The 27,361-nt window shown below is 41.5% G+C and overlaps 1 protein-coding gene across 1 annotated transcript in view; it reads right to left on the bottom strand.

Moving 5' to 3' along the window:
• cpeb4b (cytoplasmic polyadenylation element binding protein 4b) overlaps positions 1–7,051 on the bottom strand; it is a 31,600-nt gene extending 24,549 nt beyond the window's left edge. The window contains exons 1-2 of the mRNA XM_083926858.1: positions 6,641–7,051; positions 4,615–5,852 (exon numbers count right to left, since the gene is read on the bottom strand). Of these exons, the coding sequence (XP_083782984.1) occupies positions 4,615–5,805 (1,191 nt within the window). The 5' untranslated portion in view covers positions 5,806–5,852; positions 6,641–7,051. The remainder of the gene's footprint in view (positions 1–4,614; positions 5,853–6,640) is intronic.
• Positions 7,052–27,361: the final 20,310 nt, after the last annotated feature.

The raw sequence follows: 27,361 nt of genomic DNA on the forward strand, positions 1-27,361 counted from the left end.
ACTCCTTTATTGTAGCTAGGCTAAATGCAATATGAAACTTTCACATAGCCTCTGCTTTGTCCTCTCTCCTTGTTAAGACACATATGCAGAAGACATAGGCCAGGGACTAATTAGGGCTCATGCACTCATTGGCATGTGCGCACACACACATACACACACACACACCACTCTCTCTCTCTCTTTCTTCCTGTTTCAGAGCGTCTGTCAAGGGTGTGAGAAGGGCACAATGAGGCTGTATGACCAGCAGAGTTATGTGCTTGCCAGCACAGCTCAGGCCGCTCATTAGTCTAAAAAACATTTCTCTAATTTAACACCAATGTCACAAGGACCAGAGGTAATGGCTAAAACCTCAGGCCTCTGCTCCTTGATGGAGTGTTTGTTTGTGGACATGCACGCAAGAGCATTTGCATGCACACATCATGAATAAGGGAAGGAAGGCTACCTGGAAAGAATGAAGCTTCTTGTTTTAAAGTAAAACTCAGCCTCAACGTGATCATGCCAAACAATTGGCACTGACAATCACTGCATGGTTTCTAATACTTTCCTAAAGAGCTGACATATTGTTTGGATGGCCTTTCAAAATATCACAAGTTAAAAGGAGGCTGAATGCTTAAGTCGTGGAACAGGTGTTCAACATTTGTTTACACTGTTGCCTGAAGAGGTAGTTTAATTACGTACCTTCATATAACAGCACTGTATAAGGCTGTAGTATATCTAAGCTACATGAACAGCAAGGAAGGACCTGTAACCAATAGTTACCCAGGCAGCTTACTGAGACAATATCCTGTCCTGGCTTACACGCCTTCAGGCCCTGCAGGTCTTGATCTGGTCACAGGCCATATTTATATCTGAATGAGCCCATTACACTTGACACAGCAGCAGGTCTCTAACCTTGAATTTCATAGGTGCAAAATAAGGGAGCAAGGACAGTCAGCTTGGGTTTTCACCCGGTATTTCAGTTTCCTCCCACAATCTTAAGAGGATGGGTTAATAAGCGACTCTAAAATTCTTCATAGGTGTGAATGGTTGTCTTCCTGCTGTGCGCAGGCTTTGTTTATTCACACAGAACCAAGTAAAGATGGCGTAACGTCACCCCATTGTTTGTCACAGCAGCCGTCATTCCAGAAGCAAAAGAGGCTTCAGCGTCTAGTGTGAGCCAATCTGCACCGTTTATCAATCACTGGAACCCGACCCACAAACTTCGCATATTACAGTAACACAATTGTCAGTAGAGTTAGGGACAGAAGGACTACAACGCTGCACCACCCGCGGCTAGCATGTTTGAAAGAGAGAGAGGGCTTGCCATCTTTTTCACACAGACGTCAGTTTGACGCCGTTGCGGCTGTCAATTCTTCCACTGCTGTCTTAGAGGCGCAACAGATCTGTCCCCCCATTCCATCCACGTACCTTTCACACAAATAGGGGTGGCATAATAAAAGCGCAACAATCCCACTGTGTCAATGGGGCTTATGTGTCAGACCTTTCGACATTTTGGATTGGTTCAAGTCCCCCTCCAGCCCTTAAGGATAAGAAGGTATAGCTCATGAATGGATGGATGAATAGATGGAAAAGAAGAAAAGCAAGAAAGACCAAACAGAAAAGAAAGGAAGCCTTTTTTGACATTATATACATATAATTAGCAGTTAGCAGTAGTGTGCCGGGCCTGGAGCCTATCCCAAATACTTCCTGCGTATACCATGGTGTTGTACACTCCTTTGGATAAAGCAACAACCAAATGGCATATGGCCTAACCAAATTGCATCTACACGTTTGCTCATATACACACACAAATGAATGTAATGGCCTAAGGCAATTACAAGATAATGCCAAACTCTGTGAAAGTGGGCAGAGAGACAGATCTTTGCTTTAGCAGTTGTTACATACCTCCCCAGTGACATTGCTGTTTTAATGTGTGTTCTTATCTACTGAATAGCATCTAACTGCAAATGTTACAGCAGTGCTACTTTATGGGAGTCAACTATCTACTTTGTCTCTGTAGAGCTGTGTTACAAACACATCTAACTCAAAAGTGTACAAAGAAACTGACACCATGATGAAACTTTGAATCTTTGACTGCACACAGGCAGAAAAAAAAATAGGAATTCTAAAGCAAAAGCCACTCATCCTTCATTACATCTGCTGTGTCAGTGCTCAGATGGAGATGGCTTATAGTGAAACAGTGTGACAACAGTTCCTTGCGGGGTCTGTTTAGTTCAGAGTTAAAGGAGCTACTGTATTTCAATTACCAAACCCATGTAATGCAACATGTGTCATCAGGCATCTGAACAGAGAATGATCTCGACAAGCCCTGACAAGAACCATTTTGAGTACAAGCAAATCAAACTTAATGGTCAAATGATTTTGGCTATTGCAATTCTTTAGCAAAGGCAATACACTGGCAGTGACTGAAAATGAAATGGCCTAATGGCCTACAGATCTTAAAGACTGAACTACACTGAAGAGGCCTCTGACGAATAAACTTGACACTGCCTGTGTAATAATTTAGCAGTGGTTTCTATAGTGACAGCTTTAACGCTGCAACATGATCTATACACTCACACCAAAATGACACATTTTCCAATGCAATTAGGCTACAATGGTGGAACAATACCACACGTTTATGTTACAGAAAACACAATATATAGTTCATATACTTATAATATTCTTTTACAGTTATGTCACAAAGATAGACAAAGCTTGTTGTCACAGCAAATATCTCTGCTGTGAGTGGGGGAACTTGTTCATTGGCTCTGAAAACAACATTTTATATCATCTCAGACCTACACACACAATAAGGCCATTCTGTGCCCATCCTCCATGTGCCCTTGCAGAATCAAGAGGGCAGACGGACAATGCTACTTTGGCTGATCTGATTCACCCGCAACGAAGAGCAACATACTGCAGCTACAGTAATGGAAGCTTTAGTTTAAATCAGACATGGGGATGTAACAGGGGGACTATCCAGTGCTCAAAATGGATGCAGCTAGGTGTTGGTTGCATCCACAACCCTTTACTGTTGCTAAGTTCATTGTGAATTTTCATTGAAATTTGCTGCTTGCAACAATATGACTCCATAATATCAATGAGGATTAGGCGCAAATGATTTGGAACAGGTCAGATATGGACCTCACCCCATGCCTACCTACAGCAATTAAGCTGTTAGCTAATGGTGAAAAGCTGCTCAAAGGTAAGCTCTGCTACTTATTCAGCAAAAATACCCATGTCAGTACATCATCCTTACTGTTTGACCTGTGGTGCATTGTGAGTCTTTAATTGCAATTAGAGATAAGGAATTGCCTTGAAAGGTCACAGAAAGCATCAATTTAGAAATTATAAATTTAGTTAATTTACTTGATTTGAGATTTTTTGTTAATTCCTATGATGAAGAAAAACCTCATGACTGGGCATTGCCATGAAATAAGAAAAAAAAAGCCCCTCACTGGTGGTCTCTAAGGCCAATTAGTAATGCTGTTAGGCCATTGACAGACAGCTGAAACAACACAGGCAAGCAATCGTTCAGACAATTTAATACTGTCTACTCCATCCAAGATGACATTGGGAACCGATGGCAATCAAGTACCTATGGCTGACCAGAAGTTAATTTGACAGAGCAAAAGGAACACCGTCCAAAAGCTAACAAGGCAAAGGTAAGATGAAAGCGCTTAAAGAAGCCTTTCATCATGGTATCAGGCCTAGGTAGGCCTAGGTAGGCCTATAGCAACCTTCCTCTCCTCACCCCCGAAACGACAGACACAATCAATCATGAGCTAGATCGATAAAATGAATTTATCTCTGTGCACCTTTTACCTCTTCCCATCAATCCTATTAGCTGTTTTCTACATGTGATTATACAATTATTCAAGCTATCTTAATTGTGAGTGGACCCTGCTATCAAAATTACACTATGAATAGGCTGGCATTTTGAAAACGAGTTGTCAGGCTATGGCAGCCACGACCTGGGTGATTAATAAAGCAGTAATCCTGAAAAATCATTGGGCATTAGGCTCGGGCCATAAATCCACAGCGTAGCAGGGTTTTTTTGCTTCTACACAGAATAAAAGACATCCCATAATTCTTGATCACTCGTGGATTTTTCTTTACATCTCAGTCTCTGTCACTCTTGGGTCATCTATTCCCGTGATAGTTCTCCTCGCACCCTCTCTCGCTCACCCCATTTCTAACTCCCTCTCCCCATCTATGATGTGCCTCCCCCACTACCCAGTCTACAACCCCCACTCCCCACTTCAACCCCCGCAGCTCATATACGTGGCACACACCACTGCAGTGACAGAGCAACATTAGTCATCATCAGGGACATACAGCTATGGTAGTACAGAGCCCAACGACTGATTTCTAAGCTAACACGTTACCAAACGCATCATGTAAATCCATACCCTCCCCCACGTCTAAAAATAGCAGCCTTACCACATACTGTAATAAAATCAACAGCTAACATAAATGACACGTTGGTGTTTAATCATTTAGGCAGAGGGCGGCTACTGGTGAAAAATATTCATACACGAAAGCATAAACACACACAGTACACGCATGCTTAGTACATAATTGCAGAATTATTGCCAATTCATACAATGAGACCATCACAGGAAAACTGACCTGAAAGGGAAAGATGTTATCACTGCGGCCCACTCCATCATCCATCCAGGACTTGGGGTTGAAGCCTGCGGGACTGTTTCGAGGGTACTTCTGGGAAGCCACATGGTTGTTAGGGAAGGTCTTCTTCAGTGGAGAGATAGAGTTGATGGGGGTCATGCCGCCGTTCAGCCCTCTGCGATAATCTCTGCCCTGAGACCCTCCCCAGCCGCCGCCACCACTACCATAGCCTCCTCCGGGACTCCAAGAGGTGGAAGAGCCGGGGGAAGGAGAGGGGCTCTGGTAGCTGGCTGGACCCCAGGGGGACGGGGGCTTGTTCAGGCTGTTAGACAAATGTGGCAACTGGCTGAAAGCCGGATTCCTATGCGGAAAGGGCGGTGGAGGGTGTGGAGAGGCTGGGGAGCGCCGATGCTGCTGGTGTTGGTTGTGGGGGTGTTGAAAGTGGGGATGTGGTGGGGGAGCCGCGTGGTGCTGGGACAAGGCCGCCGCTGGTCCGATCTGGGGGGAGAAGTTTCCACCAAACCCTGGACTGACATGGTGTGAGAAGTTCTGGAACAACAGGGGCCCGTTGTTGGCAGAGGCCGGATTGAAGAAGCTGACATCCTCATTGATGATGGTTGAAGGCGCGGGTGGGATGGCAGCTGACCAGTTGTTGAAGCCTGTAAGTGATGACGAGGTGGTACTTGACTGGACAGGGCCAGTTCCCCCAAGACCAGACGTCTCCTGGTAATCAAAGCCTGTCAAGACAGGAGACTCGAGGCGTAGCTGCTTCTCCTTTCCGTTACTTCCTTCAGACGTGCCGTTGTCTGTCTTGGCTTCATCTGACCTGGCTTTTTCCAGTTCTGAAATGATCCCACCACCACTCCCACCCTCCTGGTGACTCCCAGGGGACAACTGCTGCTGCTTTTCTTGCGTTTCTTGCATTTCCTGTTGCTGCTGTGCTTTGGGCTTCTCTGGGCCCCCCAGGATTTCGTCTTGCACGCTGTTGTGGGTGGCAGAGGCAGGGAAGAGCCAGGGAGAGCCTCCCGTGGTGCCATTCCCTGCGGCTGTGGTGCTGTTTATGAAAGCGGCAGGGCTCTGCGACACATTTTGGTGGTGGTGTGGGGGCTGCAGATGCGGGTGGATTCGGACCGGGAATGCAGACTTGTTACCAGTGTTGTTTTGAACTAGGACTCCAAACCCGTAATCCCCCATTTGTTTTCTCCCCCCACACACAAATGCTATCCCGTGATCGTTTGGTCCTATTGAGAGAAGAGCACACAGGATGGCACGCACTCAGTTAGCAGTCAGCACCACTCATTCCACTATAGATGAAGGGATTCACAAACAAGTAGGTGATCGCATTAGACTTTTTTTAGTGACATAGAAGATTTTTTTTTTCTCCAGGGTTTTACTCCCTCAGAGGACCCGTAGACATATGATAATCACACACTGTCATGAATGAGCTCATTCTTCAAACTGAACAATACACCCTTATTTCATTGGGCAGTTACAAAAAAGCCAACCAGTTAACATTACATCTTTAGCTAATTATAACCCCGTGACGTTGCCAGCTTGTAAGTCCTCAGCTGAGCTGCTGGCAGCCACCAATATAGCTTGAAACACTGCTGTGTCGAGCCGGCACAATATCTCCATTTAAAGCCGTTTTTCCTAACAGCAGACCAACTGACAAATAATGAATCACCTGCAGTATAATCTTAAAGACATCACAGCTCTACAAAAATATCAATGAATGTTGGTAATATTAACAATAAACCGACATTAACGTTCAGAGGAAAAAAACACTCGACCTTGTTTGACAGCTGTCAGGGGTACGTGGAGTCCAACCTTTAAATGTATCATATATAGGTCAAACAATGAACCGTGTCACACATTTACCCCTCGTTATTATATTGACACACGTCAAATAACAGTCGATAAATAATAAACTAAGACATGTTAGCTCGTTGCTAGCTTAGCTATCAACCGTTAGCATACGTGCTAGCTAGCTGGACAGGCTGAACACAGGCGAATAAAAATATCTTTTCACCTTCTGGTCACCACCTTCGACCTCGGCGATGTCTTTGTCGAGATCCTTCCCTGTGGTTTGAAAGCAAAAGGTGGTGTCCTTGGGAAAAAAACGAGTGCGTCAGGCAAAAGATTTGATAGCTGACTCGTACAGTGCAGTCGGTCAGCTTTTTTTTTCTCCTCTTCTCCTGACGTGTCCTGCCTGCTCAATGACACAGCTCTCTATCTGCTGCCTCTATAATCTGGACTGTCTGTGTGATCAAAGAGCTTTTGTTAACAAGTACTGAAATGTATCCGTCCGCAGTTCTTTCACAAGCCTTTATTCGATCGGTTTCATTGTTCGTTTGATTTTCTTTCTATTTTCTCGCTGTCTTTTTTCCTACAGAGCCAGCCGATTCCTGTGTGCTTCTTCTTTTCGGGCTGCCTCTCTCTCTCTCTCTCCTGAAACCGACCGTGGCCGAATGACAGCGAGAGATCAGCCGACACCACTTCCGCTTATAGCACCGCCCCCTTCCCACCGTGGTCACGCCCCCGGAGAGCCACACCTCGGTATGTGATTGGCCCGGACGGACCGGCAGCATCGCCTAATTTCGACAGCATTTAAAGGCCATGCACCAATAATATACACCCATGCCTTCCATAAGTACTGCCCACTGAGGTCAGATATGATTAAAAAAAAAAAAAAAAAGAAAGAAAGAAAACCCTCCCAGCAGCACGGTCTTGTCCTTTCACGACGCAGCCGGTTTCAGGTCGTGAGAAAACTGAGATACCCAACCCCCCTCCTCTCTAAAGGATGGCAGTGCCTCAGTAAAAGAGCATCCTTCGCCCAAGCCTTTGGATCACATGCTCCTTCACTGTAAACGTGGAAATAAAACAGGAAGGTATGGTAGGCCTATCATTTCAGTAGCTGTTTTTGTTATATACAGAAAAAAAGATCATGTTTTCTAATCTTTCGTCCTTCACATTTACTGACATGAAAGAGGCAGAATATGCGGTGCATGGGTAGCTCACCTGGTAGAGCGTATAACAATTATAACAATGGAAATAATAACATTATTTTGTACAGCACCTTTTAAGGACAAGGTCACAAGGTGCTTCACATGATAAAATTGTTAATATAAGACTCAAACAGAAATTTGAGCGAGCCGAAAAAATAAATACCAATGAAAGAAAAAATTAAAAAGACACGAGACAAGAGCCATTTTAAACAAGTGAGTCTTCAGCTGTTTATATGCCACGTATATTGAAGGCTGAGCCAATATTCGATTCCAAAATGTGACCCTTTGCTGAATGTTATCCCTTGTGGATCTACACCACACCAAATGACAACAGCTCCAAAAAATAATCTTTACTTTTCTCACTTTCTCATAACTTCATATAGGAGAACGTTGGCAAGTCAAATCCACATGATATACCAGTAATATAATTCTGACGTAAAATATAAGGCACTATATGTACCCATGGTTTTCAGGGAGATAATGATTTTTATTATGCTTTTATATATAAAGGCTGCAGCATACATAAATATACAATTGCATTATTATATCATCATGTTACATTATAAATCCACGACATGCTAGCATTGTGTGAAATTGAAAAGTGAAATGATGTTCCACTCATGATAAATGTAATATGAAATATGTTTCACATAACGGCTTTATGACCGAATCACAGCCGTGAGGATATTCAGGACATCAAGACCTGCAGTGGGATATTTGACTTTTATACAACGTTTCTTCAAAGCGCCATTTATTCGTTTACAGTAGGCTAAAAAGCCACAACAGATTATGATTTGTTTGTTGACTTGTTTTGACTAAATACAAATAGTTCTGCCACTGGAATGGAACTGGACTGTTCACATAACACACAAACATTTTCCTGCACACTAGCTTGCTACTTTATGTGAGATAGATCTACACATTTCTGTAAGCGAGCGTACATTGATCTGTATGTTTGCATTCATTGTGCAACCTGTGAGATAAGAGTCTGTTGTTGACGGTCGCTTTGGTGGCATGTGGGATTCTGACGAGTAAACAGCTCAGACAGTGAAGTGTGCTTCTCGTCTTAATGCTAAGCTAAGCTAACTCCCGGCAGGCTGTAGCTTCATAGTTAACGGATCGATATGAGAGTGGTTCTGATCCTCTTGTCCAACTCTCTGCAAGAAGGTTTTTTATTTAAGATATTTTTTCTGGCAGTTTTCAAGCATTTTATTCTATAGGGCAGACAGGAAATGGGGTGAGAGAGAGGGGGGAGACATGCAGCAAATGGCCGCAGGTCGAAGTCGAACACGCGGCCGATGTCTCGGAAACCTTCAGCCTCTTCACATGGGACGACTGCTCTACCCAATGTGCCGCACTATGATCCCTGAAGGACCTCCTCTCGAATTTAAAAACCATACGCGTTGCAACGATTCAATGCTATCCAGTTTTAATCTTAATCCTTTCCTGTGTCTGTACAGTATATCTCACTACGTTCAGCCATTAGGCCACAACCCCCGTGTCTGTGTGTGCTTCTCTCTACTCTGCCAGATGTCTGACCATCCAACCCTTTTTTATCACAGCCCACACCATTCCCCACGTCTCTTTATCTCCCTCTCTGTCCTCCTCTGTGTCCTTCTCCTGTACGGTCATTATCACCTCGAGGTCATCAGACAGCTTTGCCTCTGTCAATCTCGCCGACCCTCAACTGGCAGTGTTACATGCAGCTGCAAATGGCTATCTAATAAATCTGTCACTTCAAGTCCAGCTGGGAGAGAGTGATAAATTAGGAAATCTGTAGTGTCCTGCATTATTAAGGGGGTACAGAAAGGATGAGCAGGCAATGGGAGGTGGGTGATGGCAGGTATTGGCAGGGTTAGGGAGTGACCGGCTTAAAGTAATCCGATTTTTTTTTAAAATAGATTACAGATGTTTGATTGTAACAGTATTCACATTTAGATTGCAAACTTGCGCAAGCTGTGCAAATATCCTCACACGAGATGGACTTTGGTGCCTTCAAGAGTGAATTTGAGTCATTTATTTTGTTATAATATGACGCAAAAATGATTAAAGGCAAGCTCTCTGCGTACCTAGAAATGAAGACAAATGTCAAACTTCCCTTATGTTCACTGGTCATCGAGATCATCCCTTTAAGCCCAGCAAGAAATTCAAAATTGTGCAAATGTGTCCACCACATTATAGGGAATCCAACTGATGACGTCCACATACAACTCCCAAGCTCACAGTGTAATTATATTTGTCAGTTCCCTTTAAATGTAATGTGAGGCACTTACTTCTCTACGTCAGAGAGGAGCGTGCAAAATATTCCATCCCCTTTATCTTCTGTTGAATAATATAATTAGTCTTTTAATTGTCTAATGATAATGATATTGATAATGCAGCTATCTTCCAAAAATAATCATTTTCCCTGCATTGATTTTTAATCAGTAGTACAGCAGCTCCAGCCTCGTCACGTTCATTTCTATTGTGTTTTTTTTTTTTTCGTTTCTATCTGTGACCTCCATTTCTTTCCTCATTTCCTAATCTCCATTCTGTTCCACAAATGAAAGTGAAATCTTAATCATATGCTAGGGCGAGGATCAGCGGGAGGAAAGAGTGATGTTTGATAGTCCTAAATGTGCTCCAGTTTTACAGTTTTTCTTGTGTAGGGCAGAGTATTTCTCTCACAGTGGGGCGGATATTTAGGCACAGTGCTCAGTACAGTTAAAGGGTTTCTAGGACAGAATAACCGGTCATACAGGCCTCACTCGGGAGACAACACCCTCTCCTTCCTCCTTCCCCTTTCTCTGTCTGTCTTTCACTCTCTGTCACACATTTGATATCAAATTATCCACGTTCAAAGCAACCCAGAAACAATATTTGTGAAATTATTTATGCAATCTTTACATCGACAGTTTCAGCACAAAAAGGCTACCGTTTCCAAAGCTACTGAATCGTGTAATCTACTGTATGAAATAGCTAATAGCCCGTTTTTCTGGCATTAGTTTTGTATGTTCTCTGGCATATCCAAGACTGGATAGGTGCTATGAATAAAACATCGAATCCATTAAAAAATTAATCGCCTTTTACCTTAGGCATAATTATGGTACAATTCCTCCTAGAGTGCATATGTGTGTGTGAGCACGAGTGTTCATTTGTATATTTGCACAGAGGTGCCTGAGTGCAAATGGGCACATGCTAATTTCATAACTCCAATGTTGATGATTTATATCTTAAAATATCCATTTGAAACAATTTCCTTCTACTCTGATGGTAGAGAAACTCCTGCAGCCCTTTCACTTCAGCTTGGATATCCTGCTTACTTGCTTTGATGTACTCACAAATGCATTGTGATGCATTTAAAAAAACATCTCTTTTTTCCAAGTTGACATTTGGGAAATATAAGCTTTTGACCTGATAGCAATTGTATTTGTGTAAATAATGTAGATGTTTGAAAGATAGACGGTTTTAAACGATGTAACGAAGGCTCAGGACGTGCCTTTGTGTTTGTGTCCTATGAAATATTCAGGGAGTGAACATGTTGCTAACAAAACGGTGTGGACGTGCTCCTGGGTGGCTTTAGGACACAACAAGGACCTCTGGGTACAGGGTTGAGTGGGAGGGGGAGTTGAATTAGATGATGCAGAAAGCAAATATGAGAGAGGTGGGTAGAAGGATAGAAGAACTGTGGCAAATAAGGATCACGGATGGATGCAAAAACAAATGCGTGTGTTAAGGCTTTTCTTCTGAAACGTCTCCATAAAACTTATTAGGAAACATATGATGACCTAGTTTTAGAATAAAATGTATCAGACAATGATCTGAGTTGCATCTCATTCAATATGAACACTATTATTTATAATCTTCACACACAAAGAAGACTTGATACTGTAGATGTTGAAGAGCCTCAGTCAGTTTTCCGTAGTTTCTGTCATATTGTCAATTATTCAATGATAACATAATTTAAAATATGAAAAAAAATCACCGGCATCCTTTATTTTTTATATTAGAGAACAACTCCTCTTCTCAGTGTTTTTTTTTTATTTTTTTCTGACAGCATGAGACCTTTCACATCTCTCATCCGTCCAGTATATTTTGCCCTGTTGTGCTCTCCCTGGGGACTCTATACTAATTAAGCCAAAGAGGTCTCTGCCGGGCCGGGACATGTGTGTGTGTGTGTGTGTGTGTGTGTGTGTGTGCGCGCGCGTGCGTGTGTGTCAGTGTGTGTGTGTGCAAAGGCCAGGCTGATTTCATGACTCCACTGGGTACAGAAGGGATAATAAATTACAGCGGAGCAGCAGCTGGGGGTCTGTGATGTGAGTGTCAATGTATGCAAGTGTGTGAGTGTCTTTGGGAACACTAGATTGAGCAAATATGTAGTTAACTGAGTTAACACACATTTCAAAATTCACTGCACCTACACTGTAGCAAAACTGGATCTGCAGTTTGACTCATTTTCAGTATTCAGGTAGCCTAAAGCTGTAACTTCCCATATTAAAAGAGGAAACATAAATATATAAAATCAATCTTTTAAAAGAATGTGCTCAAGAATTTATATATATATATTCTGTTTTAGCGGCAGCAACTTCAGGGAGTAAAACAAGGACGTTAGCATAATGAGGCTACTATAACTGCCATACAAATTAGCACAGGTGGATTACAGATTTGTAGTTGCAATAATCAGATGTGAACTGGGCACATAAATGCCTCAAAGTTTCACAAAGAACTGACTGGGAAAGAACACAGTGTCTTGGTTTAGCTAGAATGTTTGAGGAAATTGGGTCAATTTGTGTATCTTCCTATCTTTCACGACACCCCTGTATCTTGAGTGGCACTTGTACTATATATGGCAGTCTGCAATGTGTGAATTTGTTGTTGCCATGGCAGTGTCAAATTTGCAATACTTGTCTATTCATCCATTGCTGGCTATGCATAAAAAGGGATTCTGATTCTGCTTATTTTCATCTATTATCATCTTTATTTTTCTTATGAGTCAACATGAGAAATACATTTGGACACAAGTATTGATCCATCAAAGGGTCGCATGTGTTTTTGTGTGTGAGTGTGTGTGAGTGTATATAATTTAAGGATGTGTGTGTGAAATCAATTAAGGAACTATGCCCCTTAAAGCGGGAGTGGTTTCATTTACCTTCTGGGCACTTCTCCATGGCTGATGATTCTGGCTCGGTGACAAAACTGAAAGAAGCCAGGACAACAGACGCTGGATGGATGTGTTGGACAACTTCAAATAATCCACCATTTTTATCATCTTCAACTGTTTGTAATCATATGGTTTTCAAGTCACAGATCATGTCAAGTCTCAATGAGTCATTCTCTCAGGAAGTGTTGTCATTTGGATTCTAATATAATCCAGAATATATGACATTATGGCGTAATCATCTTCCCTCAGCGTTCCTCATCCAGTTCTGTATCAGTTAGTGGTTTCCTTTGTTCCCCAGAATGATTTTTAGCAATGCGCCTGGCATGCAGGCTCTATGGTTTGCAATGTCAGCCTGCCGGCCTGTTGGTCAGGTTGCGTTGCAGCCACCCCTGTTTTTTTTAATGTCTGGGTTTTTTTTGCCAAGCAGGAGATATTGTAGTGCTCAGATTTCCCCCAACTCTCCATGCAGGATATTCACACAAGGAGGCAAACATTCCCACTCTCCGCTACAAGTTCTGTCCTTCAGTTTTGAGCAGCTATATCAACACCTAATGCTTGCCACCAATAACTTTTAATTTCCAATCAAGCCCCTGAAAATTGTTGTTGACCTACAAGATAGGATCCTAAAGCCGTTTTTTTGTCTGCTGACCTGCTAGTAAATCGACCTCCTCTGGGTCTCTCTCTCTCTCACTCTCTCTCTCTCTCTTTTTCTCTCTCTCGTTGTCTCTCTTTGTCTCTCTCTCACTCTCTCACACACACACAAACACACACACACACACACACACACACACACAATGCTGACAGAGGCTAAAAGAAAGAGCAATGGACAGGGGAATGCTGAGTCAAGCAGACCTGAGCCCCCCCCCCCCCCCCCCAACCCAATAAAGGTACAGAGCATGTGGTTTCATCAATAATGAAAAGTGAAAAGTCTATATATATGTATAATGGATGTTTGAGTATGGTTAGTTTGGTTGCTAAGACATCAGGCTAATGTGTGTGTGTGTGTGTGTGTGTGTCTGTGGTGTGGGACACGCATTAGAAAAAGAGATGGTTAGTTTTATGGTTTTTCCAGATCACTTTAACTGCGAGGTGGAGCTCCAAGTGTCTCTTATCAGTCGACACAGCTGTACCCCCGAGGACAGTGTGATGTCTGTGATGTGGGTGAAAGTCAGTCCAAATGATGTGACTACCAGCTGCAGGTTTCCAGACATGACTACACGTTACTCCCTCCAGCAACTCTGTAATCCCCCAAAATCTCAGTTCCTTCAACTGTGAACTGAGAATGAAGGATTTTTTTAGTAAAAGTTCCTAAAGGCTGAACCTCAAATCATATGCATGCAAAGTGCAACCATTTCACTTGCTTTGATCTATCAAAGTTATCACTTGTGGACATTAATTGAGTTTTGTGCTCACAAAGTATCTGGACCTCTTCTGAGTTTATTTAGCATTGTCTGTTTAATTTTTCACTAAAAGCATACCATACAAGTCGATTACACTGCACTGGAGTTCAGTTCAATTGAAGTTCAATTGAAGTAATCAACTTGTATGGACTGCCTCTCAATTTGGACGTAGCCAGCTGCTAAGGCTTGTTGTATTATAAAACAGTCTTTTTAAATAAACTCCGGGTTCGCTAACTACGTTGTTGGTGCTTCGTTTTATGTGTAGGGACTCTTATCATGCTACTGCAGAGGTTTGGTATTATTTGGAGCAATATTAGTGGTTTAAAAAAGCCATTTTGGATGTGTTAGCAATCTGCCCCGAGCTACTCAGTGTTAGGCATGACTGGCTGCCAGGGACTTTCTCTGTTAATAGGTGATCACCCAAAAAAATTGTCTCGATGGCTTATTTGATGTATATTCATGCTGAAAATGGCTGGGGTCCAATTTCGCAGAGTTACACTAAAAGAAAAAGAAATGGAATATTGGCGTTTTAGAGAGACTGCAAAATAAAATGTTGACATGTTCAACAATAATTCTGTCACTTGTTTCTTCTTCTTTCAAAAGTTACCATAGTCTTTAAAACTTTCTTTCAACGATGGGGTGTTTTGGAGAATGTTTGAGAATTATGTCCTTGATGCCCTAACTCTTAGAATGAAATGCAGTAAATGAAGCGCTACTTGGATTTGGAGGGTTTGCAAGCTTGTAGATACATCTCTCAGCTCTTTGAATCCACTTTCTTTCCTACACATGTAGCCAATATAGCATCTCTTCTCGTATTCTTCTGGATCATCATATATTCTTTTCAGTGTGGTCCAGAGTTGAAGTACAGCTAGACTTTTGAGATGAAAGCTTTGAGCATAAAGAAGTGTTTTCTGATTCTGTAACGAGATGACAACTTGCAAAGTTACCATCTAAGAACTGTAAAAAAAAAAATAAAAATGTGTCAAGGCTTTTTTGCTATTTTTCCCATTTATATTTAGAGAAAATGAAATAAACTGGGAGATGTGAAAAAAAACAAGGTTGTCCTTTGATGTGGGATTACGTGCTGCACTATGTCTTGGATAGGACCAGCTGCCAGGCAATTAATGGAGCCTTCAGTCTGGTCACGTCATATTTACCACAGGAGCGTGACAGTGATATCGATCTTAAGTGAATTTCCCATATTAAAAACTTGCAAATATATTTTATATTTAACATTTTACTTCAACTTTTGCCAATTTGTTCTATTCAATAAAGCAGTAAAGCAGTAAGGCAATGAGTCAGTACTTAAATCATTTACATTTCTTTGTTTTTTCTTGCATTTATACAACACATTATTCATAACATCAAATGTTGAAAATTCACAAATGCATACTGTGGGTATTGCACGCCTGCTGAGACATATTAATGTGATGGGTTTTATCAGGTTCATTTGGCATGGTCTTCTATATTAGGAATCAGTGGGTGTAGGGAGTCTTGGAAGGAATAAGTGATTCCTCCCCGTCATAGATTTATATTCTGCGAGCCAGATTGTTCTATCTTAATATTCCTCCAGATGTTTCTGTCCTCACTGTTGTCTCTTTAGACCTTAACCTTAATGCTCTGCCAGACAAGAGCCAACTTTGACCTTTCCAGTGAGCGACAGTGCGAGGAGGGTCCCTTTAGTAAAAAGATTGCCCCCCCCCCTCCCCCAGGATCTGGTGTATTTATTGACCTCAGTTTGCAGAGTTCACAATCTGGCCCATTGGTAGTTAGAGCCATTGATTGGAGTATAACACATAGATGATCAATCTGTTAAAATCACACTAGCTGGGAGCTCAACCAGTCACCAGCCTCTGGGGTCATGGGAGGAACAGAGCAACGTGACTGTTGGATGGGTCATATCTGTTCATCATACATTCATAGTGGTGCATGCACTGTGTGAATGTACATTAATCACAAATTTGCCGTATACACTATACACACATACAAATGTCATGGCACCAAACAATCAATACCTCACAAAATCCATTAAAAACTGTTTAGCATATTCTTTGATCATCTGCAATGCTGCCCTCAGACCTTTAAAAACAGATAAATGGATGGCAAATGTCACAGTATTCTCTCTTCTTTTTCACTATTTTAATCTTTGGCCATCCTAGCAGCATGGCCCTGGGGAGTCGATATGGAACATTTAAAGAAGCAGCCCCACAGGAAAAAAGGTAGAGTCTTAGGATAAGAATACAAAAATGTCCTTGCATGAGTGCTACTGTGTGTCTCCACAGGAATAAATGTAATCACTTTGGTGATCTGACTTTCCGTATGGCGTCGTCATCAGGTCAAAATTTTTATTTGCCCAATAATTTGGTTAATAATCAAATACCTGCAAAAGTAATGACCTCAGCCTCAGCTGTACATTGAATTTAGTGCTAGTTAGCAAATGTTAGCATGCGAATGCACTAATGTTTGCGACTAAATTACATTTACATGAAAATTGTGTTCTATGGTGTGATGGGAGATCGTAATAAATGCATTTTAGTCTTGCATTGCCAGAGCTATCTCCAGAAGAAAAGTCTGGCTGCACAATTTAACAATCTGCTATGGGGATGGTGGTGGTGGTGGTGGAGTGGGGGGTGGGGGGGCTTGTAAAATAGATGGCGGAGATAGCAGAAGGGGGGGAGAATGTTGGCTGAAATAGGTGGCTAATGGCTGGCTTTATCCCAACAGTCTACATCCAGTGAGTCAGACTAGGTGCATGTTGGTACTTATTCCGCTACTGCTTTTTATATAGCTCTTATAAAGGCCTACCATACTAAACCTTAATTTAATCATACATTCAACAATGAGCGGTCAGTCCTCTGTAATACTGCTTACACGATGACATGCTTACATTTTGGTCTTTTTCTTTTCAGCATTGTCTGTGCTCGTGCTGTCTTCTGTAACCCAGTCTCTCTGTTTCTCTTTTCCTCTTAGCCAGCAGTAGTGGGCAGATGGTAGGATCAAACCCCATCAAACATTTACAACCTCACAGACACAAGCCTCATCGCACTCACTCCCTGACATCAGAGATGTCCATCCATACCGCCCCCACATGTACATACACACCCATGCACACACCTGCCCCAGCCAGAAACTCAGAATATTTTCAAATTGTGAATTTGATGGAAGCCTTGACTTAAGTCCGAATGTTACAGTAGCTCTTCATCTCACTGACCAAATCAGTTTTTCAGAGAAAAAAAAATCCTATAGGCCCTGCTATATTTCAGCTTTACAGTTTATTTCCTTTATATTGTGGAAATTTTGGTCAAGGACTTTCATCAGGAAATATTGAATCCATCAGACTTGTTTTACTGCAGCCTTGAGTCCCCAGGGTCCTGTATCTCAAACAAAAGGAGAAGGACGATGTAGAGGAAGGGAGGACAAGGATGATGAGTCAAGGGAAGGGAGAGAGAGAAAGAGTAAGAGGAGGAGGAGGAGGAGGATGACAGTGTGAGGAGGATGGGTAGGGAGAAACAGATGATTAGCAGGCGGGGGAGAAAGAGGAGGAGTGGTGGAGGTGGAGGAGGTGGCACAGGAACTAAAATGGATAGCTGCATTGCTGTCATGCTAGAATGTCCTTCACGCGTTCACTGAAACAAGCACCCACTGAATGATGACGATAGCATGCAGAAGGCTCTCTATCTCAATCCGACATGACTTGCAGAACCACGGATGTATGTTCAGTTACTGCATCATAAATATAATTTTCTATAGCCTGAGCTACACTGAACAATATTATTTTGCCTGTACATACATAGTAGTTTTTGACATTTCCTATACAGCCATCCCTCTGGTCACAAAAAGCAAACATAATGCATACTTACATGGTGACAAATAGATACTAGAGTTAAAAAAATAAAAAATCATAATAATCATTCTGTTTCTGTCCCAACAACCCCACAGAGATTTGGTTGCCAAGTCAACCACGGCCACCTCAATGACAACCATGCAGCAGTCAGCTTGTCTTCACCTCCATTCTACATTCAACTGGATCACGCCTGCTGCTTTATTCATCATGAATTTGTGTTTTGATTCTCATGCTTTGGTGATCATTAAAGGTTGGCATGTTTAAGTCACTGATTTTGCAGATCTCAAGCTGACTCAGTCAAATTTCGAATGTTTACAACTCTCACGCCCCTCCTCCACTACCACCGAGCTACTCCCCTCCAGTGCTCGTCAATAGGCGTGCACCAGATTCCTGTGAACTCGCTATGTCTTCTCTCATCGATAAACAGCATGGGGTACACGCTACATGGAGGTAGGCAGGCTACCTTACTGATAGATAGCAACTGCTAACGCCATTTAGCGTATGCATAGCTTGAGGCGAACTGTGAACTGGACAGGGTGATACGGGTTAGGTGGATTTTTGCAAAACAAACAACAAGCTCAAGGTGCACATAGAGCCACACATTTTTTTCTAAACCCGGATGACTTATGTTATTCTATCGGAGCATCGGCTTCAGTGAATATGATCAAACAAATGTTGTCGACTGCGACTTTAAGTCTTTATTATACCTTTCTTGACAGTGAGTCAAATCCCACACTCTCAGTATGGTGAGCTCTCGAAATCTCTGTTACATGAACAGTGGCCACAGGTCACTATTTGTTAAACCCATCCATCACAAAAGAGAAAACTTTAAACCAAAACAACAAAAGGCAAAGTTTGCGACTGACTGGTGAACATAGTGGAGCATGTAGCAAACATTTATAATGATGAGTAGATTAGTAAGGTAAGTATTTGAAAAAGTTGCATTTCAATATGCAAGAATCATGCATGTGATGTCCGAAATGACAGATATGTTGAATATGAGTATATGTCACCAGCACATCTGTTTTTTTATTATGGAAAAATATATTTAGAGGCGTTTTTCACTGCAGCCCCTCCTTATGATTTAGACTGATAAGGAGATGATGTGGTTTAGGGCTGGCCCCGAATAGTCGACCAAGCACTGGTCCAAAATTTCATTGGTCGATCGGTCGCCGAAAAAAAACATTTTGAGCCGTGTCTTGTCAAAATTAAGTGAAAATCTATGTGACTGGCAGCTAGTATTGGGCCTAAATGGCTGGGGGGCTTTTAATTTGAAGGGCCAGATACAGGAAGTCATGACACTCACTCACTGTCAAACATGGCAGGTCCCTTGGCTGTGGATCGAGGTTAGACAGTTAATAATTAATAGCCAGTCATGTCGGCAAAGACGTCTAAAATATGGGATCCATTGAAAAGAACAAGGCTAACCCCCAAGAAGGTCACATGCAAAGATAAGTTGACTAATCGCTCTAAATGACGACTCCTGTAAACACACTAGGAATGCCCCCCGACCAAGGATTTTCTTGGTCAGGGGCATTCCTAGTGTGTTTACACTGAAATCTAGCTTGAACATTTTATTAATATAAAATTGTTTGCTTTGGAGTCCACAAAAGTTTACTATAGAAGTCATAAAAGGTTTTCCACTCAGAGTGACAAACACTGGTGCTATACAGGCTGGCTGCTGCATGGTTTGCAACCCAAACAGAGACACAATGAATGCATGAAGGGTGTGTACAGGCTGTAGGAGTTTTAGCAAAGCACAGGGAAACAGTCATAGCATGAACACACCCAAGTCATGCATAAACTACAGAGAAATCGCTTGCCTCCTCCTACATGCATGGTTTTACTCCCTCACTCACTAAACCACCCACAGACTCACACAGACACCTTCGCTGTCCATGCTGCTTATTGTCACACCTTGGTTTATAATAGGCTGTATGAGTCATCACACCATTTTGACAGAGAGGTCATTACCCGTAATGATACTGGACATGCAGGTCACCAGAACAATACAGGCGCAGAATAACACAGAGGTCACAGTAACACAGTACCTTTGTCTTCATGCCAGTAAGTGCATCTGCTGTGTGCGAAATAAAGGTAAGATACACTCTTCACTTCAAGTCCATCTTTCACTGTAGGTGAGTTAGAAATAAAGGTCAATCTTTCTTTCTCTCTCTCTTCCGCACACACCTTAGCATTTAGAAACTCAAACCCAGAGCAAGTGATGAGTCTGAATGCTCTCCCGGTGTTGACAGTGCTTGACTCATTCTGCAGTGTCTGCAGTCATTGAGATGCATAACAACGTCTAAATAGAGTTGTGCCAAGTTGGAGGCAGCCATTTAACCACAACCAACACACACACAAACAATGCTTGTAGACACAGATACACAGGGAGGGAGAGACACATAGACCAGCATCACGTGAAAAAGGCAATTAACTAGAGCCTTTTGTTTTCTGTGGTGTAAATTCAGAAAAATACAATGTGTGTTGTTTCTAGATTTTTCAAGACGAAATCAAATCAATTAAACATGAGCGTTGCAGAGGTGGTGTATTGTCTACTCACCACCATTGTCTACTGTCTCTATCTACCGTGGACATAGAAAAAAGAATGGACAGCGGACGAAAAAAGCGGTGCCCATTCGTTCCTATGGAAAGCTGCTCAGTGGCGCAGGCTCCCTTAAGGACGCCGTCATTTTTGGTACTCAGGAACACAGGATGACTTACCAGATACAGAAATCCATACCCGAGGGCCAAGCATGAAACAACATGAAAAAAAAAAAAAAAACAATAGAAAAAACATCGGACACAATGCACCAAAAGTTTGAGCACAAGAGTTGCTGGAACCTTGTACTGGGCTCGACAGACAAGGGACCTAAACTGCTGACTGTGTTTCACTACGGCTAGCAGCTTTGTGAAGTTATAGCCTACATAGGAACATTGGTGCTTTGAGCTAAATGCTTATGTCAGAATGCTAACAAGCTCGCAGTGACAATGCTAACATACTGATGTTTAGCAAGGTATAATGTTTACCATGTTAATTATCTTAGTCTAGCATATTAGCATGCTAACATTTGCTATTAGCATTAAATACAAGGCTGAGTCATTAGTGTCATTAGTTTTGTGAGAATTTGGTCATAAACCAAAGTATTAAATGAAAATTTTGACATGGTTATAGTGCTATTTAGAAGGTTAGGGGATAACCAAAGTCATTACATCCAAATGGTACCATGAATGTAATACTGTACATTTCATGGTAATCCATCTCATAGTTCTTGCTGGAGAACTCAGCTCAAGAAATCATCCTTTGATTGTACATTCTTGCTCCATCAAACATTACCTGCAGACTCGTGTTTGTTCTCCTGTCACCTCTCTGGCACAGTACATAAATACAAATTAGCACTATAAAGAAATATTCTGAACAGTGTTCCTCTGGTGCTCCTTTGAAAAGACGAATGGTGCTGCTCCTGCAAGAAGAGCATCCCTCAATGTTCCTGCTGAACATGACGAAACAATGCAGAAACCATTCAACACTCTTCTTTGAGGTGATGTATGAGTTTTATCAATGTGAGTCTAGCATCCAGGTCGATGTTCCATGTTGTTTTTCCCCCTCTTTAGGTCCAACTGTTACCAAACTAACCACAACTTAATGTTTGTAGGCACACTGTAGCCTTTGGTTTGGAAAAATATACCTCAACAACTTTTCGGTGGATATTCATGACATTTTGTACAACCATTAATGGTGTCAGATGGTGCATCCTAATGATTTTGAGGGTCCCTGAATTTTTCTCCAGCTCCATCAGCAAGTTGAAATTTTAGGTTTGGAGTGTTTCAGCAACTAGTGAATCCATTGCTATGTACAGACACACATGGACCCCACACTGACTTGATAATAACTTGATTTTCATCTAATAAATCGGTTTGTGAGGAAATATTCAAAATATAAAGCTTGTCATTCTCATCAACCTCAGGTGTACTTAGTGGATAATGCTGATTAGGCCATGTAAGCAGGCTAACGTGCAAAACTAAAATGGCAAACATAATCAGTATTACCAAATAGAGATCAACATGCAAGTATTGCTACTGTCAGTGTGTGCATGTTAGAATGCTGATTCACTTTAAGCCCAAAGCACAGAGCTGCTAGCATAGCTATAGAGTCTTATCCTCATTTTAGTGTGATTCTAATAGATGTTTTAACTGCAAGTCTGGAAACTGAAAGCAATTACAGTCACTGAGTCATTAAGTAATTACACCTGTTTGGCCATTTCTTTGCTATGGGACATTAACAACCTTGCTAAGATGACCCTGAAGATGAATACTGCAGCATCACAATGCATCATTCATCTATTTATTTTAATGGTATTATTAATATGTCCTTTTATCCCCAGATGCAGTAAACAAATGCATTTGTTATCACACCTCAGATGTTGCTGTCAAAACTGCTGTTGAACTCAGTGAACTCAGCGAAACCACCAATTCAAGCACAAAGCAACACTCTGATCTGTAATCTGTAAAGAGTATTTAGTGGAACAAAGGTCACAAGGCAGCAGTTTATCTGCATGTTAGGGGGGAGGGTTGTCACGATGAAGGGATGATCAGCCAGCCAACAGAATGTGATCTAAACTGATAATTTTGCACATTTACTCTGCAACATTTTCATCACGTGTGAGCTTCTTCTCTCTGTGATTATCAGTTTGATGTTGCAGTTTAAGAGGTAATTAGATGTCAGAAGTGTTAAAGAAGAGCAATAGTCCAGTATGAATATATGTAGTACAATAATTGATGTTGTTACTCGCCCTGTCATTCAGTTCGTTTTTTCACGACTTGCTCCAATGCATGTCGCAAAAACTACAGGCCAGACCACAATGAAATTTAGTTATTTAAAATATTCCAGCTCCAGATTTTCATGTTCCCTGGAAGAATGCGCTTATTGTTTTTGTTGACACCCCTGACCTTTGCTCTGGTGCCACTGTTAGCCAATTATTGACTTTTGTATGAAACAGATATCAAAATCTCATAATCCGATTTCTACTAAATTAATGCTCTGTGATGTAACAATCCCTTTTGATTTACCTCTAGCATCATCCTAAGGACACAATCAAATATTAAGCGTAATATATATATATATATATATATATATATATATATATATATATATATATATATATATATATATATATTTAGTGTAATTGTCATTGAAGCTTGTAGCAGGGCCCTACAGTTAAAGTCATATTTAAATCTATTAACTGGATTCAAGACATTCAAGACTGCAATGCTGACTCATTCTAAGAAGGTGTCATTAATCCCGTATTTACTTTTATTCTGAGCATTCACTTGAGCTGTCAATAAAAAGCGATGCTTTATTTTACTGTCAAGTGCCATGCACAAGGACACTTAGGAAAGACATAGTGCCGCTGCATAAGTTAGAAATAATTAACCTTTTATTCTCACAGTATCCATTACTATTCAGTAAGTTAATATTCCTCTCTGCAACCCTCACATCAGAGTGCATGTCTAATTCTTTTTTTTTTTACTTTTCTAAAGAAAAATGATAATCACCTGATCCTGCAGTTATAATTGGGGTCAAGGAGAACTCATCATTTATGAAGAAATATCCCCCATCCTCTGCCTCTGCCTCTCCATTTGATCATCTGCTGGGAAGGGTGTCATGGCACCCGAAGAAAAACTGTGACCTTGCTGTTACACTCCAATTCATATCCATTTGTGTGTGTGCATGTGTAAATGTGATTGTGCGTGCATACCTGTGTGTGTGTGTGTGTGTTTTAAAAGGCCCATAGCAGGTTTTTGTCCCACATAGGTACCTGACAGAAATGTCTCAGAAGCCCCTCATAACTAGGCCACAGACTCTATATTACACAAACCTGAAGGCAGAAACAAAGAGAGTTAGATGACAATATCAGAGAGAGAACTGCACAGTCACTATACATCCAGTCTGATTTCTAGGAAGCTTTTCAATAATCCCAGATTAATGAAAGGGAAACTGCATCGTCACTCATAACAGGGATGCCATTTTGTTTCAGTTTCAGAGGCAGTGCAGCACTACAGTATCAAGGCAGACTGACCCATGAAGGCACAAGTTTGTCTCTCAGCCTGTCTCGCCCTCCCTCTCTCATTCTTGATTCCACTGAATTTCACTTTGACAATTTGACACTTGGATTTACAGTTTACCTGCACTGCAGCAGTCTATATACAGTATATACAATATGTATGGCTGTATGCTTTATATCTTTGACTCAACCATGTATTTTTCTGTCACACCCTCTTTTATATTTTCCTCACTCTCTTTTTCTTAGTCTTTTTTTTGGTGTCCTCCGATTGCCATGGGTAGCAAAAAAAAAAAGAGATGAGATTACCATGACAACATGAGCGAGTGAGGTAGGGGTTATTTCTGAGGCCGCACAGACCGTGTAGACAAATTTGACAATACTGATGAATCATAAAGAGAAACAGGATGTGTAGTATGTGTGACACTCCCTACCCCCAGCTTATCCAGTATGCATTTATGCAGTGTTGCTGCCTCGTGTTCCTTGTGCCCGCATTCCACTACAGATTAATGAATACATGCCCGGAAATGTCATTTGTAACATATATAAATATTTTCAATACTTTGGATTACTTTTAAAATACTTCAAAATCGTCCTGCTGAGTTAATTTGTTAGGTCTTATATTTCCATGCCATTCCATGAGTCTCCTTTGCCATTGTCATGTGGCAGGTGCAGGTTTTAAATCCGTTTATGGGAAATGCACGACTCATAAATTTTAGGGCAAATAAAAGAGAATAAACTAGGAGGGGACTCGGAGAGCGCAGATCTCCATCAAGGCTATGTCCTAACTCACACTGTTAACAAAATGTTTGTGTATCTGCCTCGTGATAAGGATCCACTCCGAAAATTCCCTTTCACCAAGGTTCATGAAATCAGGCCAGTAGTTTTTCGATAATCCTGCTGACAAAAGACTAACCAATGAAATCAAAAAACAAAACCTCCTTGGCGGCAATAATAAAATAATCCCTTCAAGTAATCTCTTTTTAAAGACACTAACTGTATTCAGAATACCACCAGTTTAAACTGTAACTGTCCCGTTACATTATGTTGTTACTCCCCGACCCTGTGCATGTACTGCTGCACCCGATTGGGATGTTATTAGTCCAATAAATGGGTGGTTGTCCCCGTCATGGATACAGATATGGACAGGACACCTACAGGTATAGGTTTGGAAGGCTGCTATCATCTATTCTCATGGTCACCATTAGCTGGTAAAGGATTGAACTTCTGACATTGGCCTAAACAGCTGACTCCATGCTGTTATAAATATGGGACCTTAGCTTTATCTAGTATAGTATTTTTATGTAAATCATTCAAGGATGGTTTGCTGAGTAGTCATGGTCTTTTTCTGCGTAGCATAATTCACACACATCATCACACTGGGTGGGGTTGGACAATTTGCTTAATGGCACCTTGTCAGTTGTTGTTGAGTAGAGCAAAAGTCATTCAGTTTCCTCCCACAGATTTTCAGGAGAGTTAGACTGTATTGTCCTCTTTAACTTTCACAATTCTTCTTTCACACAACTTCCTCATTTTTACCTCCCATACCCAACTTGATTTCTTTCACCTTTCTTCCTCTTCCTGTTGTTTTCTTCACCTCCTGCCGTCTCAGACTTATCCTGTCTCATTTCGCTTTTGTATTCCTCCCTCTGTTCATCATCACCCTTATCCCAGAGCTTCACCTTAATGTCTGCTGTGGTGGTCTTGCGCCTCCATTTTCGCACCCACAGCCTCGCCATAGCAACAAAAGTGACTGCATGACAGCCTGCATATCAAGGCAGGGAAAAGAGTAAGATGGAGGGAGAGGAGAGGAGGAGCAGCACAAACATTTGTCTGCTTGAAGAAAGATAGCGAGGAGAAACGCCAAGCTCTGCTATCCGAAAAGATAAGTAGGTCAGTCCTAATCTGGGGTTGAGTTTAGCATATAAATAAATAATGAAGTCAGCTTCACAGTAAAAACACCAACTAGGTGGAAAACCCTCTAAATATGAAAACCCACTGTACACATGACATATACACATGATTGCATGGTCCACTAATGGTCATGATAGAGGCAGCTGTATCCTGACGAAGCTGACTGTAAGATAGCTAAGATACAGTAGATAGTGAGGATGCAATCAGTGGCATTCTGTGTGTGTGTGTGTGTGTGTGTGTGTGTGTGTGTGTGTGTGTGTGTGTGTGTGTGTGTGTGTGTGTGTGTGTGTGTGTGTGTGTGTGTGTGCGTGTGTGTGTGGAGAGAGGAAGCCTGGACTTTGTTGGGTAGATGGCACCATTGGAGATTTGAGGTGCATTAGACAGATGGGGCATGTGATAGGTCACATCTGGTGAGGAGAGAGAGTGAGTGAGTGAGAGAGAGAGGGAGAGAGAGGGAGAGGAAGAGAGAGAGAGGGAGAGAGCGGTAGAGAGAGAGAGGGGGGGGAGAGTGAAAGAGAGAGAGAGAGAGAGAGAGAGAGAGAGAGAGAGAGAGATGACCCACCTCAAATGGTTAGCAAGGCATGTATTAAAAAGAATAAAATAAAGAACAGAATATAAGCAAGATGAGGTATACAGTAAAAATAAAGCTAAACACAACAATTCAAAACTATATCCAGTATAACAATGAAATAATACAGGCATACAGTCAAATGTTTCTTTATTTTAAAGGAACAATTCAACAGATTTTGGGAAATGTGCTTACTTGGTTTGAATTCATGGGTGAGAAGTACAGAGTTGAAGTCAGACCTTGTGTATCTTAGCTTAGCATTGGGACTTAGGGGAAAGTCCTAGCTCTGTATATAAGAAATACACCTACCATGACCTCAAAAGCTGAATTAATCACAATGCATCTCGTGTTTTTCACCCATACATGAACAGAAATGCTTCTGTTACATCTCACTCTGTGGCAAAAAAAAGTGAACTTTACCTTTAAATGATAATATAAAAGCTCCTACACTACCAGGCCTATAGAAGACGAGGGTGCCATTTCCCTCACTCTCTGCCCCGAAGCAGTCCATCTTTTCATGGTCTTCCAGCAATGCCTTCTGCTTTTGTCTGTCAGTTTATATTCAAAAACATTTCATTCATCTTGCTTATCCCAACCAACACATATGTTCTCACATATTCCACAAATACCTAAATTGGTTCAAAGAGGACACGTTTCTTAATTGCAAGAGAAACTAGAGACATTTGCTCATGGTGGAATGCAAATAATGTAGCTTTCATTAGGTATTTTTCTTTTTCCCAGGCACTTTTCCTGACCCTGGTGGCAACACACAGCTTTCTTTAATAACCTGGTTCCATAACATACATCTTGTTCTAAG

Source organism: Echiichthys vipera (assembly GCF_963691815.1).
Source record: "Echiichthys vipera genome assembly, chromosome: 14".
Classification (NCBI taxonomy): domain Eukaryota; kingdom Metazoa; phylum Chordata; class Actinopteri; order Perciformes; family Trachinidae; genus Echiichthys; species Echiichthys vipera.